The 16,745-nt window shown below is 48.8% G+C and overlaps 1 protein-coding gene across 2 annotated transcripts in view; it reads left to right on the top strand.

Moving 5' to 3' along the window:
- The window catches only part of Ngf (nerve growth factor), a 51,952-nt gene extending 45,246 nt beyond the window's left edge, over positions 1-6,706 (top strand). For both annotated transcript variants that reach the window (XM_075979041.1, XM_075979042.1), the window contains exons 2-3: positions 285-408; positions 5,814-6,706. In XM_075979041.1, coding sequence (XP_075835156.1) covers positions 5,826-6,551 — 726 coding nt within the window. In that variant the 5' untranslated portion in view covers positions 285-408; positions 5,814-5,825 and the 3' untranslated portion in view covers positions 6,552-6,706. The remainder of the gene's footprint in view (positions 1-284; positions 409-5,813) is intronic.
- Positions 6,707-16,745: the final 10,039 nt, after the last annotated feature.

Genomic DNA, 16,745 nt, shown 5'->3' with positions numbered 1-16,745 from the left:
ACTAGGTGCAGTGCCACTGTGGACTGTGTCCAGGTTGAGACTAGTATAGGCAAGGGTCATTGCAGGGCCATGCAAGACCAGAGCTATGTAAGCCCAGGGCCCTGGAAACCTTGGCAACTGAACTCTTGCTCCTCCCTGAGCTCCAATGTTGCTAAAGTGGTGGAATTGTGGAAATAGGGTTCAAGGCCTATTGGCACTCCCTTCCCCTCTGTCATGGGCTCTGGTGTCTACCAATGTGCTAGGGAATATGGTAACCCTTGTCTAATGTCAGCTCTCCCCCGCAGAGTTCTGGCCTGTGGTCGTGCAGTCCAGGGGGCTGGATGGCATGCTGGACCCAAGCTCACCTCAGTGTCTGGGCCCAATAAAGGCTTTGCCAAGGACGCAGCTTTCTATCCTGGCCACTCAGAGGTAAGTGCCTGTGGGAGAGATGCTTTCCTGGGGCTTCTAGCTCTGCAGTTCCCAGGGAAACATGGCTGGAAAGACTCTGCAGGTTGTGGAAGGAGAGACAGACCTGATGATGGGTCAGTAAGAGCCAAGGCTCTTAGTGATGCTGCTGCAAATGGGGCTTATTTAAAGAAGTCTTTTTGCTCTGTGGCTTCTAAGAGAAGAGTTCCGTTATCTGGACACTGGTGGCCTAGCTCTAAGTTCTACTTTACCGGGAGTCCAGGACCAAATGATGTATCCCCATGTCTTCTGTTCCCTCAGCCATAATGGGATGAACACAACCCAACATCCAGATGGTTGTGATGACTGGTGAGACATAAGATGACCCTGGAACTCAGACCAGCACATTCTCTTTCCATACCCATGGCTCACATGCCTGTCCTGAAGAATGCCAGCTAACCAAAGGTCTAGGACCTTCTGGAACTCTCTGGCCACATGTAACCATCATGGCCATCTTATGCACTTTTTGATAAAGACAGACTTGGATCAGGATCATAGATGTCTGTGTGACACTCAGAAACCTGAGCCGCCAGGCATAAAAGCAATCCGACATCAGTGTCTTCTTTGGTGTCCAGATTTGTGGTACCTTGGAGTCAGAACTCAGAATCTGAGAATTTCATTTGGATGTTGGAGAGAATATGTACACCTCAGGATGCACTATCAATCACTGAGTTTAGGCTCCCTCAAGTCTCCATCCTCAAAAAGATGCAGAGGCTGAGCAACAGGGCACACACTAGCCACATTACCCCAGATCATTCAGCCTCCCCAAGGTTAGCCTAGCAACTCAGAATGCATCCTCTAGATCAGCAACATCAGTGTCGTCTGTCACTTGTCTGATGTCTCTCCCACCCTTGAGCCTAGAGAATCAACAATTCTACGAGTAGATGAAGCCGCCTAGATTAACGGACCTCCGGGTACTGACGCCTCCAAGCTGGTGCCTGGAAGTTTGAGAGCCTGGACTCAGTCTCTGATGTCACTTCCGTGCTGTGCCTCCTCCTCAGGAGTGCTATGTGGGACATGCCAGCAGAGGTCCTGGACTCTGTCCTGTCCCCGCTCATCTGTGTTCATCCCAGGACACCTTGGGGAACCCTCCCTAGGGAGTTAAGGGGCCACAGGATTCCTTTTATGCTCCATGCAGGCTCCAACAGCCGAGAGTTCCTAAGTCTTAAAATGGAAGGCAGCAGCCAACTTACATTTAGAGTGGAGGCCAAGGATAAAACAAGGAGCGATCCCTTGACCCCCTGTCAGATTGTAGCCAGTGAGATGAAAGAGTTTGGATTTCCTTGGTCACAAGAATTTCCTCTCTGGCCATCAACTGGTGACCCAGGTTCACACATCTGGTCTCTAGCCCAGGAGCTGTGAGTAGCTCTCGACACCTCTCTCTAAGACAGAGATTTACCTTCCTCCCCCCATCACACATCTCTGGCAGGCCTGGCTGGCAGGTCTCCCGGCAACTGGAGGCAAGGACTGGTTAGGATCAACTTTCTAACTCTGTCTGGTAGCTTCATCACCTAGTCAGGTAGGGCCAGGCCTGTGTAAAGATTACTCATCTGGTATGGAAACATCTCCTACTACAGGTGTGGATGCTGGTAGTCACCGAACATCCTGCTAGCCAGGGAGAGGGTCCTGTTGGAGGCTGCGTCAAAACCACCCCAAGGACAGGCTCCTCTTTCCCAGCCACTTGCCCTTCATTGTCGATGGGAGCATAGCAAAATGAAGAACATTTACAGCAGAAATGGACTGTGTTCTCTCATGTAAACCCTAGTTGCTCTCCCCAGCCCCAGCTAAATGTCCCACTCAGACATGTACCATGAAGCTACATGGAAGTTTATCACTGCTCAAGGCACAGGTTTTGAAGGCTGAATATGAATAAACCAACTCCTCCCTAGCTCACTGTGCTTCCTACACCATGCATTGTGTCGCTAGAACGGGAAACAGCATGGATTATTTCTCTCTTGTTCTGTATTCTCTGATGACTCTAAGACCTGTCTAATAATTTTTAAAGATTATAGGAACACACCATTATGAGTAGATCAATAAGGTTTTCCCCAAATTACATCTTAATCAAAAACTGAAAAGATCTGTTTGAGACATTTTTAACTCTTAATGAACTGTCTACCCATGATGCAAATCTCTATTGCCATTGAAGGACGGTGGGTACCATGTGGTGACCCAATGGCAAATGCACAGATATCATTAGACTTTTAAAACATGACGGAGTTGTTGTGTAGAATGAGCACATGCTATGCACAGTAGGAAACTTGATAGTTCCTTAAATTATAAATGTCAGAGTGTATAGACACCTTAAACGTCAACACTCAGGTGGAGAAGTCAAGGAACTCAGAAGGAAAGAGGCACCTCCACACACAATGGTTTCTGGAGGTGGGGGTGCCACAGACAACAGCAATAAGCAGATAGTTTTCTGTCTATGAGAGTTCTTCCTCTGTCAGAGAGGCTAATAATAACATACCTGCCATAAGATGGGTATACCAGAGAGGGTTTTGCTGCCAACAGGTGCTGTTGGAGCGATGCCCTTGAAATTGGATATTGGGAGCCAACAGGATGGAATCTAACAGGAGATAGAGAGAGCATAAAGCGACCAGGAGTTCAGGAGGAGCAGACCTGGAGGGAAGAGCCCAAAGCAAGAGCAAGGGTGGCTAAGCACGGGGCAGGAGCTAAGCCAGGAGCTCTTGTGCCTGGAATAAAGAAATATGAGGTCATTGATGGAGGAGGGGCTGTCGCCAGGTTGAGCAATCATTCATAAACTCACCACTGGCTCCTTGATCAAGGTTACAAGGTCAGAGCAATGCCTTAAGAAGCTTAATGTGGAAGCCAGGGCGGGATGACACTGGAATAAGAGAGATGAAGGTACAATGGTCCTCGTAATAAGAAAGCTAAAAGTGAAGATGCAATTTAAAAGACCGAGAACACCAGAGCAAGAGAGATGGTGACTGTGGGACTAATTTGGAAGGCACCGAGTGGTCCAAGATTGACAGCTATCACTGATACAGAAGACAAAGACGGGATGACGGTGGGATTGAGCAGGAAGAGTCCATTCGGTGATGTCTTGCACTGAGACTGTCAATATCCATGGAGAGGTGCTGCTGGGAAGTTGGGGGTCCAGAGAGTGCTCCAGGAAGCAACTGGGCTAGGAATGTAGCTACGGGCATCAGCAGTCCCTCGGGAGAGGATGAGCACCCCCAGAAGTCCCTGTGGAAGGAGACCATGGGGACCACAGAGCAAGGCAGGCTTTATTTCTATTGAAACCCTAAACCCCGGTCAACTTTTCTTCAGTTTCCGATCCAGTTCTAACAGGTGTTACCAATTTGGGCATAAAAGTATGGATTTCAGTTCCGTGTCTTCTGCCTTAATTCACCTGATGAAAGATAATGTGTACCGAGAAGAAAGAACCGAAACAAGAAAAGGAGCTGGATTAGCTGCCAAAAGAATGCTTGCTCCTCTGAGGGCTGGCAAGACAATTATCAGGCAGACCTTTAGCCATCGGATCTGGGAGAGGAATCAAAACCTCAGGTGTAGCGCCTCATCCTCTGCACGGATGGCGAGAGAAGTGAAGTGACAAAAAAGTCCTTCAAAGGAACCCAAGAGAAAAGAATGCGACTGTTTCCTTCTTGGATCCCATCCTGAAGCACAGTATTGTTTGGAATTTCACTGGCTGAATGCTGATTGGAAGGCAACGAGTAGCTTGGGCATGGTTGAAAGGACCCGCGTCTATACGGAAAGTGAACAAAGAGTGGGCTTCTCTGACACCTCCATTCAATAGTTTCCTTATTGTCCTTGTATTTGCTGAGAAACTGCAGCATTTCAGACATTGTACATGGCAGTGCAACGATCAAAATGGAAGTCATATGACTTCTAAAACCCAACCAGGGAGACAGACAGACATGGAAATGAGTACCGTGTGCCCAGGTAAAGGTAACACAGTCCGCTGTCAAAGACAAGAAAGATGCTCACAAAGTGATGGAGGAGCCTGCCACACAGCCAGGAAGTGAACAAGCCCAAAAGCATGCTTTAAAGACGTCTGAGAGAGGAAGAACAATAAGCTATGAAAATCCCCTCATGGAAGGGGCTCAGAGAGTGACCAGCCAGAGGCAGAACTAAAGAAGACGAAGTCCTTGTCTTAAGAGAGACCCAATCATTCAGAATCAACACACACTTAATCCAAACAGTCACCCTGGAAAATAGTGTTCCCTGTCCATAAAGAAAGCCAAGGTGCAGTAGATTAAATGGCATTTTCTTCTACTGACAAGTATTTGGGCTGGATATCCAACGTTTTCTCAGATCTAGTGCTAAGGCTCTTTCTTCATTATGTAGATTTATCAGGAAGAACACACACGCACACACACATATATGCATGCAGATACAAGCATATACTCACACCCCCCCAGAGAGACAAACAGACAGAAAGACAGACAGAGGGAACATTTATGCTAGAGTTATCAGAGAAAGCTTCCAGGAGTAGGAAAGAAACAAACGGGGCTGAAAACACAGGGGAGGAGGCAAAATGATCCATCAGAGCAGGAAGATGAGAGAAAGGACAGAATCCAGGGCTTGGAAAATGCTCTAGAGGAGATCCTCTGAGCTGACCACCAGCTGGAGACACTTCACATAGGAGGTGACCTTTGATCCACCTATACAGATGTGAATTGGTGCTCACTGTGGGAAAGGACAATGGTCCCCAGAGCAAAGTTGACTCTAGTGTTACTCAGGGTGATCCGGGTTAGAGCCTGGCGTTTGGTCTCTACTCACCTACAAGCAAGCAATAAGAAGAATGGACTTGTTCAAAAAAATGGAAGACCTGAAGGAGGGAGGGTGGAAGAAATGCAGATTGGTAAGGGATCTTTTGGATTCTCCATCTGGTCTATCTTCTGGCGTAACTTTGTAAACATGTTAGTCGATTCCTTGTGGAAGGCTTCCTGATATGTGAAAGAAAGATGGCAGGCCCTAACCAGAATCCCCCTCGAGTCTTCAAGGCGGTGGGTCATGTAAGCACTAGTCTCTAGGCTCAGAGCTTCTGTGCTTCCAGAACTTTCCCACCACCCTCCCAGCCTGCAGTCAGAGAGCCAAAGTTCCTAGGCAGGATTTAAAGGGCCGGGTTGCTTCCCCGAATAGAACCACCACACAGGCTGCTCTGGTTAATGCCAGCCGTGCCAGGGTGATTGCTGCCAGCAATCCTTCTCACTCTCCCAAGTACCATACTTTGCGTTGTGAGTTCAGCATCTCCTCATCCGTAGCCCACCATCAGAACCTCCTGGCGTCCTCCTGAGAGGCCCCTGAGAGGGAGCACAACACTGTCTTGACGATGCTCAATGCCATTCCCCTGAGTAACCTGTCCGTCTTTGTCCTTCCAGGTGCATAGCGTAATGTCCATGTTGTTCTACACTCTGATCACAGCGTTTTTGATCGGCGTACAGGCAGAACCCTACACAGATAGCGATGTCCCAGAAGGAGACTCCGTCCCCCAAGCCCACTGGACTAAACTTCAGCATTCCCTTGACACAGCCCTCCGCAGAGCCCGCAGCGCCCCTGCTACCCCAATAGCTGCCCGCGTGACAGGACAGACCCGCAACATCACTGTGGACCCCAGACTGTTTAAGAAACGGAGACTCCGTTCACCCCGCGTGCTGTTTAGCACCCAGCCCCCACCCACCTCTTCGGACTCTCTGGATCTGGACTTCCAGGCCCATGGTACAATCTCCTTCAACAGGACTCACAGGAGCAAGCGCTCGTCCACCCACCCCGTCTTCCACATGGGGGAGTTCTCAGTGTGTGACAGTGTCAGTGTGTGGGTTGGGGATAAGACCACAGCCACGGACATCAAAGGCAAGGAGGTGACAGTGCTGGGCGAGGTGAACATCAACAACAGTGTATTCAAACAGTACTTTTTCGAGACCAAGTGCCGAGCCCCCAATCCCGTGGAGAGTGGATGCCGGGGCATTGACTCCAAGCACTGGAACTCTTACTGCACCACAACCCACACCTTTGTCAAGGCGTTGACCACAGACGACAAACAGGCTGCCTGGAGGTTCATCCGGATAGACACAGCCTGTGTGTGTGTGCTCAGCAGGAAGGCTGCAAGAAGAGGCTGACCTGCCTGCAGGACCCTTCCCCACCTGCCCCCTCCACACCCTCCTCGGCCCCTCCCTACCTCAGCCTGTAAATTATTTTAAATTATAAGGACTGCATGGTAATTTATCGTTTATACAATTTTAAAAAGCCATTATTTATTAAATTTTCAAAGCATCCTGTGTACCCGCACTAGAGTCCTTTCTCTCGGTAAGAACACCTACCAGTTGGGGAAGAGAGCAGGATCAACTGTCCCCCCAGCCTCTCCTGGCTCCAAAGTCCATTTGTAACCCTCATTCCCAGCCAGCACAGCCCTGGGGCAGGCTAGCTGGTTTCAGACGCTACCCTGCTACCCTGTGCATAGCATGATTAGCAAGGGAAGTCAGCTTGCAGGCTCTGGTCTACATTCCAGAGCCAAATCTATCAAATCCTTGGATTATCTGCTGCACGGCATGGATCCATGAGCCTTGATTGCCTCACTGGAGGAGGGAGGGTAGCTGAGACTAGTAAGAAAGCAGGTTGCTGTGTGCAGAGGCGGCCTCCCACCTCTGAGAGACCCGGGCTGGTCTTTGGAGGATACTGGGAACGCTCTGTGTGGAAAAGTGGAGGCGGCGCGGAAGGCCTTCTGGCTGCTTACTGTCAGGGGGCCAGTCTGAAGGAGCTGTAATGAAACCATCTCCTGAGGCCTGTCATGGCAGATCTGATTTCATGTTAAGATTACCTTGGCATGATGGCTGCTTCTCCGCAATTCCCCTGTGGCTTTCTCCAGAAAGGCATCCCTACCCCAAGAAAACAGTAGGACTTCCAAACTTCTCACCACCCACAAACAGCTCTAGCAGCAACTGTTGGTGGCCCTAGCACCCCAGCATCTGCTTCCAAGTAGAAAGCCAGTGACCAGTGAGAAACAAACTTTTAAAAACCTTTTATTCTTACTGAGATGTTTTCCATGGGTGACCAGAGCTAGTTGGGACCACAGACTTGTAGAGATGAGAGTTGGGGTAGAACAGATAAAGACAAACATAGAAGACTAACACAAAGAAGCCCAGGAAGATGGAGGGGAGAAAGGCCAAATTAAGTGGGTGCAGCTGCTTTCTGCTCCTCCCAACAGGAAAGGAAACAGAAAGACAGAAAAAGATGCAATGGATTTGGAGTATGTGTGTGTGTATGTGTGTGTGTGTATGTGTGTATGTGTGTGTGTGTGTATGTGTGTGTATATGAGTGTGTGTGTGTGTATGTGTGTGTGTGTATGTGTGTGTATATGTGTGTGTGTGTGTATGTGTGTGTGTGTGTGTGTGTCTATTCTTTACCAAAGCCCTTGCCTTCAAGACAGTCAAGTGTAGCACGAATTCTAATTGGTCTTAATAATAAAAACCCGGAATCAGATATTAAGGGGGTGAAAGCTGAAAGATCAGAGAAGCAAAGCAGCCAGCCACTAGTTCTTACCTCTCTGAAATCCTCAGACCGAATGGGGTATCCATGTCTCTGTAAGTCCTCAGACTGAAAGCCTTGAGCTCTTGCCTCCTCCCTCCTTATGTTCCTCTCTCCACCCAGCCTTATCCCTTCCTGTCTCCACCTCCCTAGTGCTGGGATTAAAGGTGCGAGCCACCACCACCTGGCTCTGTTTCTCTTTTAAACTAGATCAACCTTGTGTAGCCCGGGGAGACCTTGAACTCACAGAGATCCGTCTGCCTCTGCCTCCCGAGTGCTGGAATTAAAGGTGTGCACCACCACCGCCTGTTCTCTATGGCTAACTAGTGGCTAGCTCCACACTCTGATCAGCAGGCAAGCTTTTATTTGTTACAGTACAAACAAAATACTGCCACAGCCAAGTGCCCTGGGTAGTTTTGGGGAAGGTAACTTTCTTTTTAATGTGCACTTAACCACTGTCTCAAGAGCAGTCAGGGTAACAGAGAGACTGCGGAATCCTCCATGGAGCAGGATATGACCCAGCTCTAAGTAGTCCCCATCCCTTTCATCTTGTTTTTCTTCTTGTTGTTGTTTTGTTTTTTTTTTTTTGATTGTTTGTTGTTGTTGTTTCTCTCAGGCCACAATTTTGTCCCTAGAATAGGAAACATCACACCAATACTTTTTTTTTTTTTGCCATACCTCTTCTCCAAAGATGACAATGCCCACTCTGGTTTTTAAGAGAGAAAACAAACCAGCCCCAAATTGTTCACTGGCTAAAACAGGAGCTGGTTGCATTCATTTCCTCTGCAGCCATCACCGCTGCCCCACCCCACCCTCATTCAGCTAGGGCAAACTGGAAACTCGGAGTTTTGGAGTTTTGATTCAGGTGAAAGCATGGTAAAATATGCTGGCTTTTCCTATCACAGCTACTGCAATTGGAATAAAGATTTATGTTCAAGAAACACTAACCAGAACATTCCGTGCTGAGATGCTCTGTCAGATAAAGGGAGTCCTCCCACTGGCCTGTTGTCTGTGGGTTTTGCCGGGTTCCAGTTCCATGGCCTCAGAAGTCCCAGGCCCCTCTCAGGAACAGATAGATTATAAAGGCCTTTCTCTTAGGGTCGGGTAGACCTGCTAAGTGGGTGAGGAGATGCAATGTGAGAAGAGAGAGAGGGACATTCTGGAAGCTTCTAGGCAGAGCAGTTGAGCCTCTGGGTGGCTACACCAGCAAAGCCATCCCTGGAGAGCCGTGCCCAGTGCTGCCAGACTCTTCAGAATATCTGAAAAATTCCATTGGCGCCCCTGGCCTGCTTACAGGCTAACTTGGCATCCAGATCTCTAATGAAAACCGGTGGAGGGCACCCCATTTCCACGAAAGAAGTCCTACAGTCATTGGAAAGAATAGACCTCCTGCCCCCACGGTGCTACTATGCCCCCAAAGGCAAACTGTGCTTTAGGTAAACGCTGGAGTCACAATGTGGAAGCCAGTGTTTTCACACAGCACAAGGGACTATCAATTTGGCTGAACAGCGTGTAAGCAGTCCAAACCCACCAGGCCCAGGCCTTTCCACAGCTTGAACTCTTCCCCTCTGTGTGTGTGTTGAGGGGGAGGCTCAGTTAGCGGTCTATCTTGGCTTTACCCGAGAGGTCACTGCATGGCCAGGGTCCCAACCACTTGAGCATGACGAAAAAGCTCCAACTCCTCCGTTGTGTTTATAGAGAAACAGTGGCCACCCCATGCTTTTCCCCCTGCATCTTCCTATGGCTTTTCTACCTTGGTTTCTCTCTTCTCTTTGGCAGCTTCTTCCACCTGAAGGCATCTTCCGACCAGCCACAGAAAACTGGCACAAGCCCACTGTCCTCTCTGCTGGCCCAGCCTCTCTCCAGGATCATTTCCCCCAGCCTCTCCAGGTTCCAGGGGCAGACAGACAGCACTGGGGGGGTGGGTCTGATTCTGGTTAGAGTCCCCATTTGTCCTTTGGACTTCCCCAACTCTAGTCAGACCCCGAGCCTCTCCCCCAAGGTAGCTGCACTCCTAATGGAAGGCTGAGATAGCCCAGGTTTCACCACCACCAAATGGCTAGGCTTGTTCCTGTGGGCCACAGGAGTGTGTACTGTGGGGTAGGCCTGCCTCAGACCTGGAGTAGAGGAGAGAGGGCAGCTTCTCCTATATCTGGAATGCCTGGCCTGTATTCTGGGGAGAAAGAAATAGACAAGAAAAGCAGAACCAAGGGGAAGCACAGGTTATCTGGAATGCGGAGGCCTACCCCAGCATGACTTGATAGTCTTCCTACCAAAGGTAGGAACAGAACAGCGGGAGGCACTGGACCACACAGAGTCAAAGTAAGTCCTCAGCTGCCCATGGTGGAGAGGAAGCAGCCTCCTGAAAGTTCTGGGGTGAAGGCAGCAGAGCGGAGTCTGGAGGCTGGCTCGCTCAGTCCTGTCTGTAAATGCTGGCAAGGCACAGATCCTCTTGAGTCGGGCAGCTGAGAAATGAAAACAATCGCCGGGCTGGGAGCGTTAAGCGAAGCCATGAAACCAGTTAAGTCCTAGGCAGGGGTCAGAAACCATAGCTGTGAGCAACACTGTGCTGACTTAGGAGAGGAACAGCCATGCTAGGGTTCAGTGGATGTTTGTTTACTGGAGGGTGTACAGATGGGATAAGGTAGCCCTCTTCTCAGTAGGCATCATGGAATACAGATGTGCACAGCTGGGCTCGGAAGGGGAGGAGCAGAATGGGCGTTCCCTCAGCAGAGCAGGTTCTGCCTGAATCGGGGTTCATGGAGATCTTGTAGGTTCTAGAAGTTCCAGAGTAGTGGTGAGGAACCAGGCTTTGATGTCACATGGAAAATTTGTACTGGGCTACCTTAAGCAAGGTTCTTTATTTAAATGTACTCTCTGTATGTATATGGTGTGGTGTATTTTAGCATACATGCTATGGAACATGTATGGCGGGCAGAAGAAACTTCATGGAGGGGTTCTCATGGGACTCAAACTCAGGTTGCCAGGCTTGCACAGCTGAGCCATCTTGCCAGCCTCTAAACACAGTTCTTAACAACTGTCTATGAGACAACCATCTCAGAAAGTCTAGAAATAACTAAGATTATGTATGTATGTTTGTATGTATGTATGTTTGCATGCACCTAGCATTTAAGAAATGTGTAATAAATTCTAGTTTTGAAAGCTAGAGTCATCTGAACACTAGAAGGCCCTTAGAATGTGGTGGAATGGTTTTCCATGAGGCAGGTGAGTTCACCAGCCGCCAGTGTTGTTATATGATCATTTCCTTCCGACTAGTGATAGCGAGTGGTACCAATCGTGCCTCCTGGCACCTCCTGAGAGCTTGCTCGCTGTGCACCAGGCACAGGACTCCTTGTCTGGATTAGTTATGAGCTAGCCTCCAGGCTCTGAAGCTAATATAACCTCCTGATGAAGCCAGGAAGGCTTGCATGCAGCTTTGTCTTCTCTGGGATGTTTACTCCTCAAGGTTGGCACGTTTATCAGCCGCTGGCTCTGAGAGTCTCCACGTGTCAAGCATGTGGAGCGTGTTTTGCAGCATCTCACTTGGATTGGTGAACAAAAAGCTCTGACCTCCCCAGAGTCCTTCTGGGCTTGCGGAGGAGGCTCAGGGGGCCCAGAGGCCAAAATTAGGCAGACTTAACCATAGCAGTGACCTGAGGAGCTTCCTCTAACCCAGACCTGCTACCTGGTGTTAGTCGTGTGATCCAGCTGCGCCTCTTCCACGCCAGGATCCAGTCTTGCAGGCAGCAGGCAAGTGTCTGCTTAAGCAGTGTCGCAGGGCAGCTGGGGCATAGCTTAGTTTTTGCCTTTTTATTCACAGACCATTCCTGCTGCGTCCCCTCTCCCCCTGTATCCCCTATGTCAGCAATAACTGGAAAAATAGCCAGGGTGAGATTTCCTGGGTACACAGCGTGGGAGACATCTGAGCGGCTTTCAGAGGGAGATGCTATGAGGATTGTGACCAGATTGTCAGAGCCCAAGCCTGGCCTTACCACTAGCATGGTTGAATGGTGTTACCAAGCTCCTTATAGCTCTAGATGTCACTTCTCTTCCATGCAAACAGGGGTGGTAATGGAAACTCTGTGGTTATCTTATAAAGTACTTAATCCAGCATCAATTATTGTATATAAACAGGTAAATACACACATCTGCAGGTGCATATGTGTACAGATGTAAATATAATATGTAAAGATATATCCATACACAAAGCTGTATATGTGTATATATGTGAGTATGCATGTGTGTGAAATAACTCTTGGGAGCTAGAAGAAGCCAGAACGTATACATTCTACCCAACCCCGCCATGCCTCTGCAAACACGATCAGTCAAATAGCCATTCCAAATGATGAGTACGGCCCTAAGAGGCAATGGTGTGGAAGAGGTAAGCCCGGGGAACTTGGAGGAAAATCTCTTGGATTGTGTTTGGAAAACAAAGTTGAGAGCAATGGCTTCCTGGACTAGGACTTGCTTCAGAATGAGAAAGAAGGAGAAGCCCAGCCTAGGAATGGCCAGCCCTGGAGAGGAGAGAAGGAGCTGTCTGTTCTCCTGCCTCCTTCTGAGTTACATCGAGCAAAGGAACCAACTCCTCGTGGAAATACAAACCTGGGAAAAATTAAAAATAATAACCCGATACCCTATGGCTAGACCCAGTGGCTGTCCCTGTGAGATTTACCCAGAATCTTATCTATGGTCAGACCCAATACCAAAGAGATGGCCAAGTTTCCTAGGACAGAACCTCCTGTGGCTATGTCAGTTGGGTCTCCTCTGTCCTCAGAATAAAAGAAAACAAAGGCTCTCAGAATAGGTGCCACACACCTCCGTCTCCCGGACAGACTTACGCTGGAGGCTCACTCTGTGCCCGGGGTAACATTTGGTGCCACGGGGAAGCCGTCTCCAGGCTGGCGGCCTCTCCCCCGCTTTATCTCACCCTCGCCATTCCTTTCACTTTGACATAATGAAAGTGCAGCCTGCACACTGCCTCGAGATTGCATATGATAATTGGAAACATGTGTCCGAGCTGGCATCCCTTCAAAGGGCTTTGGAACTCTGACTCGGGCTGTCCTCTGATTGCAATAGCAATTCCCCGAGCTAGCTCTCCAGCTTCGCATTCCTGCAGCTGCACCTTAGCATTAACTCTTGCCAGTGGGAGGCTGCCGTGCACAGAGCCCTCTCCTGAAGCCTGGAGGTGGCTGGCCATTCCGTCTCTCCGAGCACAAAGCGAACCGCCAAAGCGGGCCTCCGGGCACTGGCTCTTCAGACAGCCGTCATGGGAGCCAGCAGGTTCATTGGCCTTTTTACAGAAAATGCACGTTGGTAGGTCAACTCTCACGAGTTCTTTTGGGACACTGCCTGAACTCTCGGGGATGTGGTGCTGGGTCTGCTGAGGCCCAGCAGGGTATTCTGTTTGCTTTGACTTGTGTTAGAGAAGACACCCAAGCATTGGTATTTCACAAGTTCATTCCTGAGAGAGATGCAACATCAAAGGCGACTCTCGATGACAATAAACTCAAGATGTGGGACTGGAATGGGGTTCCTGGGGGACCCTATTCTGTCCAACAAACAATGAGTACATGTCTTGGAGCTATGAGATGTCATGGCAGGACTGGGGCAGATGAAGGAGTGAGATGGGCCCCTGTCTCTTACAGTCTCAGAGAAGGCTGACAGGAGGATTCGAACCCTTTTTAGCGTCTAGATATACCAGCATACCACATAACAACATATCTACAGTTGCTGGTGGAGACAGCTTCAGAGATCCCGGTGTTGGCAGGCATCAGCCCTGCCCCCTCCTCCCATGTCTCTCCCTGCTTCCTTCTGACCTGCTCTCATTCCCAGCCCTACTAAGGTTCAGTTCCTCAACCAACCCTGACTGGGTCCTTGGCCTTGCCTCAGGTTCTCTGAGATGCACTTCTCAAGATTGTATGCTCACCCAAAGCACCCAGAGGTCTAAGTGGGGACTGAGAGCTGAGCTTCTACGATCTAAACACTTCCAATGATGCCAGGGCTGTTGCTCCGGGGCCCACACTTTGAAGAGCTAGGCCTGGGACCCTACCTCATCTCTCAGTGGGGGCTGGTCATCAATTCTCATCTAGGAACTTGGATGGGGTTCATTTTCCTTGAATCTTAGAGTCTAAATTGGACTTATGTAGCCGTCCTGGGAATTTAATCTTAAATCTCCTGGCCTGTGTCCCCCAAGGTCAGCTCTGTTGTCATTCCTGGAAAGGTAGAAGTCAGAAAGGGGCCTGTCTGACCAACAACAGACCAGAAAGAATGTGCTGGTGAGAACAACAGCCAAGGTCCCCCAAAGCAGGACCATAACAGAGGGAAGCTGGGGGCAGAATCGGGCTGTAGGGAACCATGTGGGTCAGGAGAAACAACTTACCACATAGCATGGTCATACTTGGAGGGAACAAAAGGCTTGGCCACAAACAGAATGCCATCATGGAACCCGTGGCGCAGGCTCTCCATCTTTACATGATTCTGAACAAGTCTCTCTCTTCAGCGTATCTTCTTGATAATGGGGGATGAAATGTCACCCTTTTCAGATGAGGTTTGGACCATCCTACAGCTTCCCAGAGGGATTGTTTGCCCTCAGCCCAGGGCGGTTTACATAACTCTTTCTACAGACATCAGTAATCGCTGTAAAAAGGGAAATGCCACATTTCAATGCGTGAAGCAAGCAGTTCCCAGTGCTCCGAGAGAGCCCGTCCTCCGAGGCTTTATGCTGGGGAGTTCTGTAGCCAGACCATATCTAGAGTCACTCGGAACATTCAGAAGCCCCACAGCAGACCTCCTGATGGCCATATGTGGTGTTTCCACTGCAGACTCTCACCCTCAAAGGGCAACATACAGTTTATTTACAGTTGGTCATATTTGAAGAATGCCATTTAAAAATAACCCACTGTATCCCTTCTCTCTTTAGTTGGCTCCTTTCTGGTTTCATAATAGTCCCTGCTATAATCACAATCTTTCTTTGATCCAGGACATAAAAATATCACTATTTTGGGTAAGAGATCATGGGCACAATAAAAATGAGTCTTACAACTGCCCTAAGAGGAGATTTGCTGAAAAAAAAAATATTGCAAAGAATTCAAACTACCCAAAGTTTATCAGACCAGATGGCCAGCGAGCACTCTGCATTAATGGTTTCTCATAGCATTAGATCAACGTAAACACGCTTGTGTGTGCCAAAAGTCAAGGATTAACATCATCACCCAGAATCTCCGTGGGTTGCATGCAGGTAAAGGGTGCCATGGACCGTAAGCCTCGCTTCTGGGAAAATACGTTGTTTCGGAGACTGGAGTTTCGCTGTTGTTGCTGCTGCTGATGTTTTAAATTTTACAACGTGGTTCTACCCAGAGTATGATCCAGAAGACAAAAATGTGGGTAAGTGTCCCACCCGGTCGGCATTGATCACTTTACTCCAGCAGCCTTGGAGGCAGCCCCAGCGAGCTGTCCAGCTGGAAGCGCATGCGCTTACTGCTAATCTTCTTCTGGGCTCACCTTCACTTGGGGCATTTCCTGACTTTGCTCCACGTGTCCCGGGAAGCTCCATCTCCTGTTAGCCAGGACTGTGATGAGCCATCGCAGGCATGAGATTCATGGAAGGAAAGAGTGATGAAAGCGTGGAGAGCCTTGAGCAAGAGGGCCCAACATACATCAAAGGACTCGGGTGGCTCGTGAAAACAGAAAGCGAAACCCCATTCATTGAGAGATTTAGTCGACATCCACTTTAATCGCGGCTTTATTGGGTTGCGGTTTATATTGGGTGAGTCACAAAAGTCTTTTTTTGTTCTTTTTTTTTTTTTTTTACAAGTGGAAGAAGTTTTTCGGTTACTTTACTCATAGTGTAAGGCTTAGTCCTACTTGAAGCAATAAAGACGAGATTAAAACGGAATAACCAGACCCCAGCGAAATGAGAAAGCTAGAAACAACAACCAAGCGACCTACCGTACGTAGGAACTGCGGGATGAAGCTGGGCATTGCTCTCTGTTCGCCCAGACACCCTGCACAGTCCACTATGCGCCATGACAGGTGGTGCCAGGCCCTAGGGATACACACAGACCAATAACACCCATGCTGACTTCCTCCTCCCTCAGTTACTAGGAAAATACCCTACGCCTTCAGACTACCAATCCGCATGCTTTTTTTTTTTTGATGGATGTGTATTTTAGTGATGGAAGGACACATGAGGTAGAGTGATAAGGACAATGGAGTACAGAAGCAGAATTCCAGAGGACCAGTCCAGACGCCTCTGCCTGGTTATCTGCGTTTGATTTCTTCACCTGTCATGCCGAAGGATCCTTTGATTAAGACTGAAGTGTCAGTTCTGGAAAGTCTTCATCCTAGAGCTATTTATCAATATTACCTGCCACTTACATAGGAGACTCTACAGTTTTGTTCTATTATGGTGGTATGGAAGGGGCAGAGGTAGGAGGTTATTAGAGAAAAAAGTTATTGCCCCTAGGAGGGGAAGCAAAAGGGATGGAAGAGTATGAAGTACTGTGCAAAAGGGCCATTCCTGGTCCCCTGTTAGATTGTATATATAAGTGAATTTTGGCTCATTTTGAACCAAAGAGTCTCTCTAACCTCTCCACCTATTTGTTCACTGCTGACCCAGGAGTACTCTCTGGACAGTGCAAGAGTTGATTTACGCTCGTGTCAATACAACAAGTCTTTGAAAATAGCTGTACCTCTTCCATCTAAGGCTTTATTTCCTTGACTAAACAGGTCCTTCAGTCCCCTGTATGATGGTTTCCAGACCTCCCAACTCTCTCTGGACACACTCTAAT

Source organism: Microtus pennsylvanicus, chromosome 7 (assembly GCF_037038515.1).
Source record: "Microtus pennsylvanicus isolate mMicPen1 chromosome 7, mMicPen1.hap1, whole genome shotgun sequence".
In the NCBI taxonomy this organism is placed as follows: domain Eukaryota; kingdom Metazoa; phylum Chordata; class Mammalia; order Rodentia; family Cricetidae; genus Microtus; species Microtus pennsylvanicus.
Note: the sequence above shows the minus strand (reverse complement) of the source record. Positions and strands in the feature narration are given on the sequence as shown.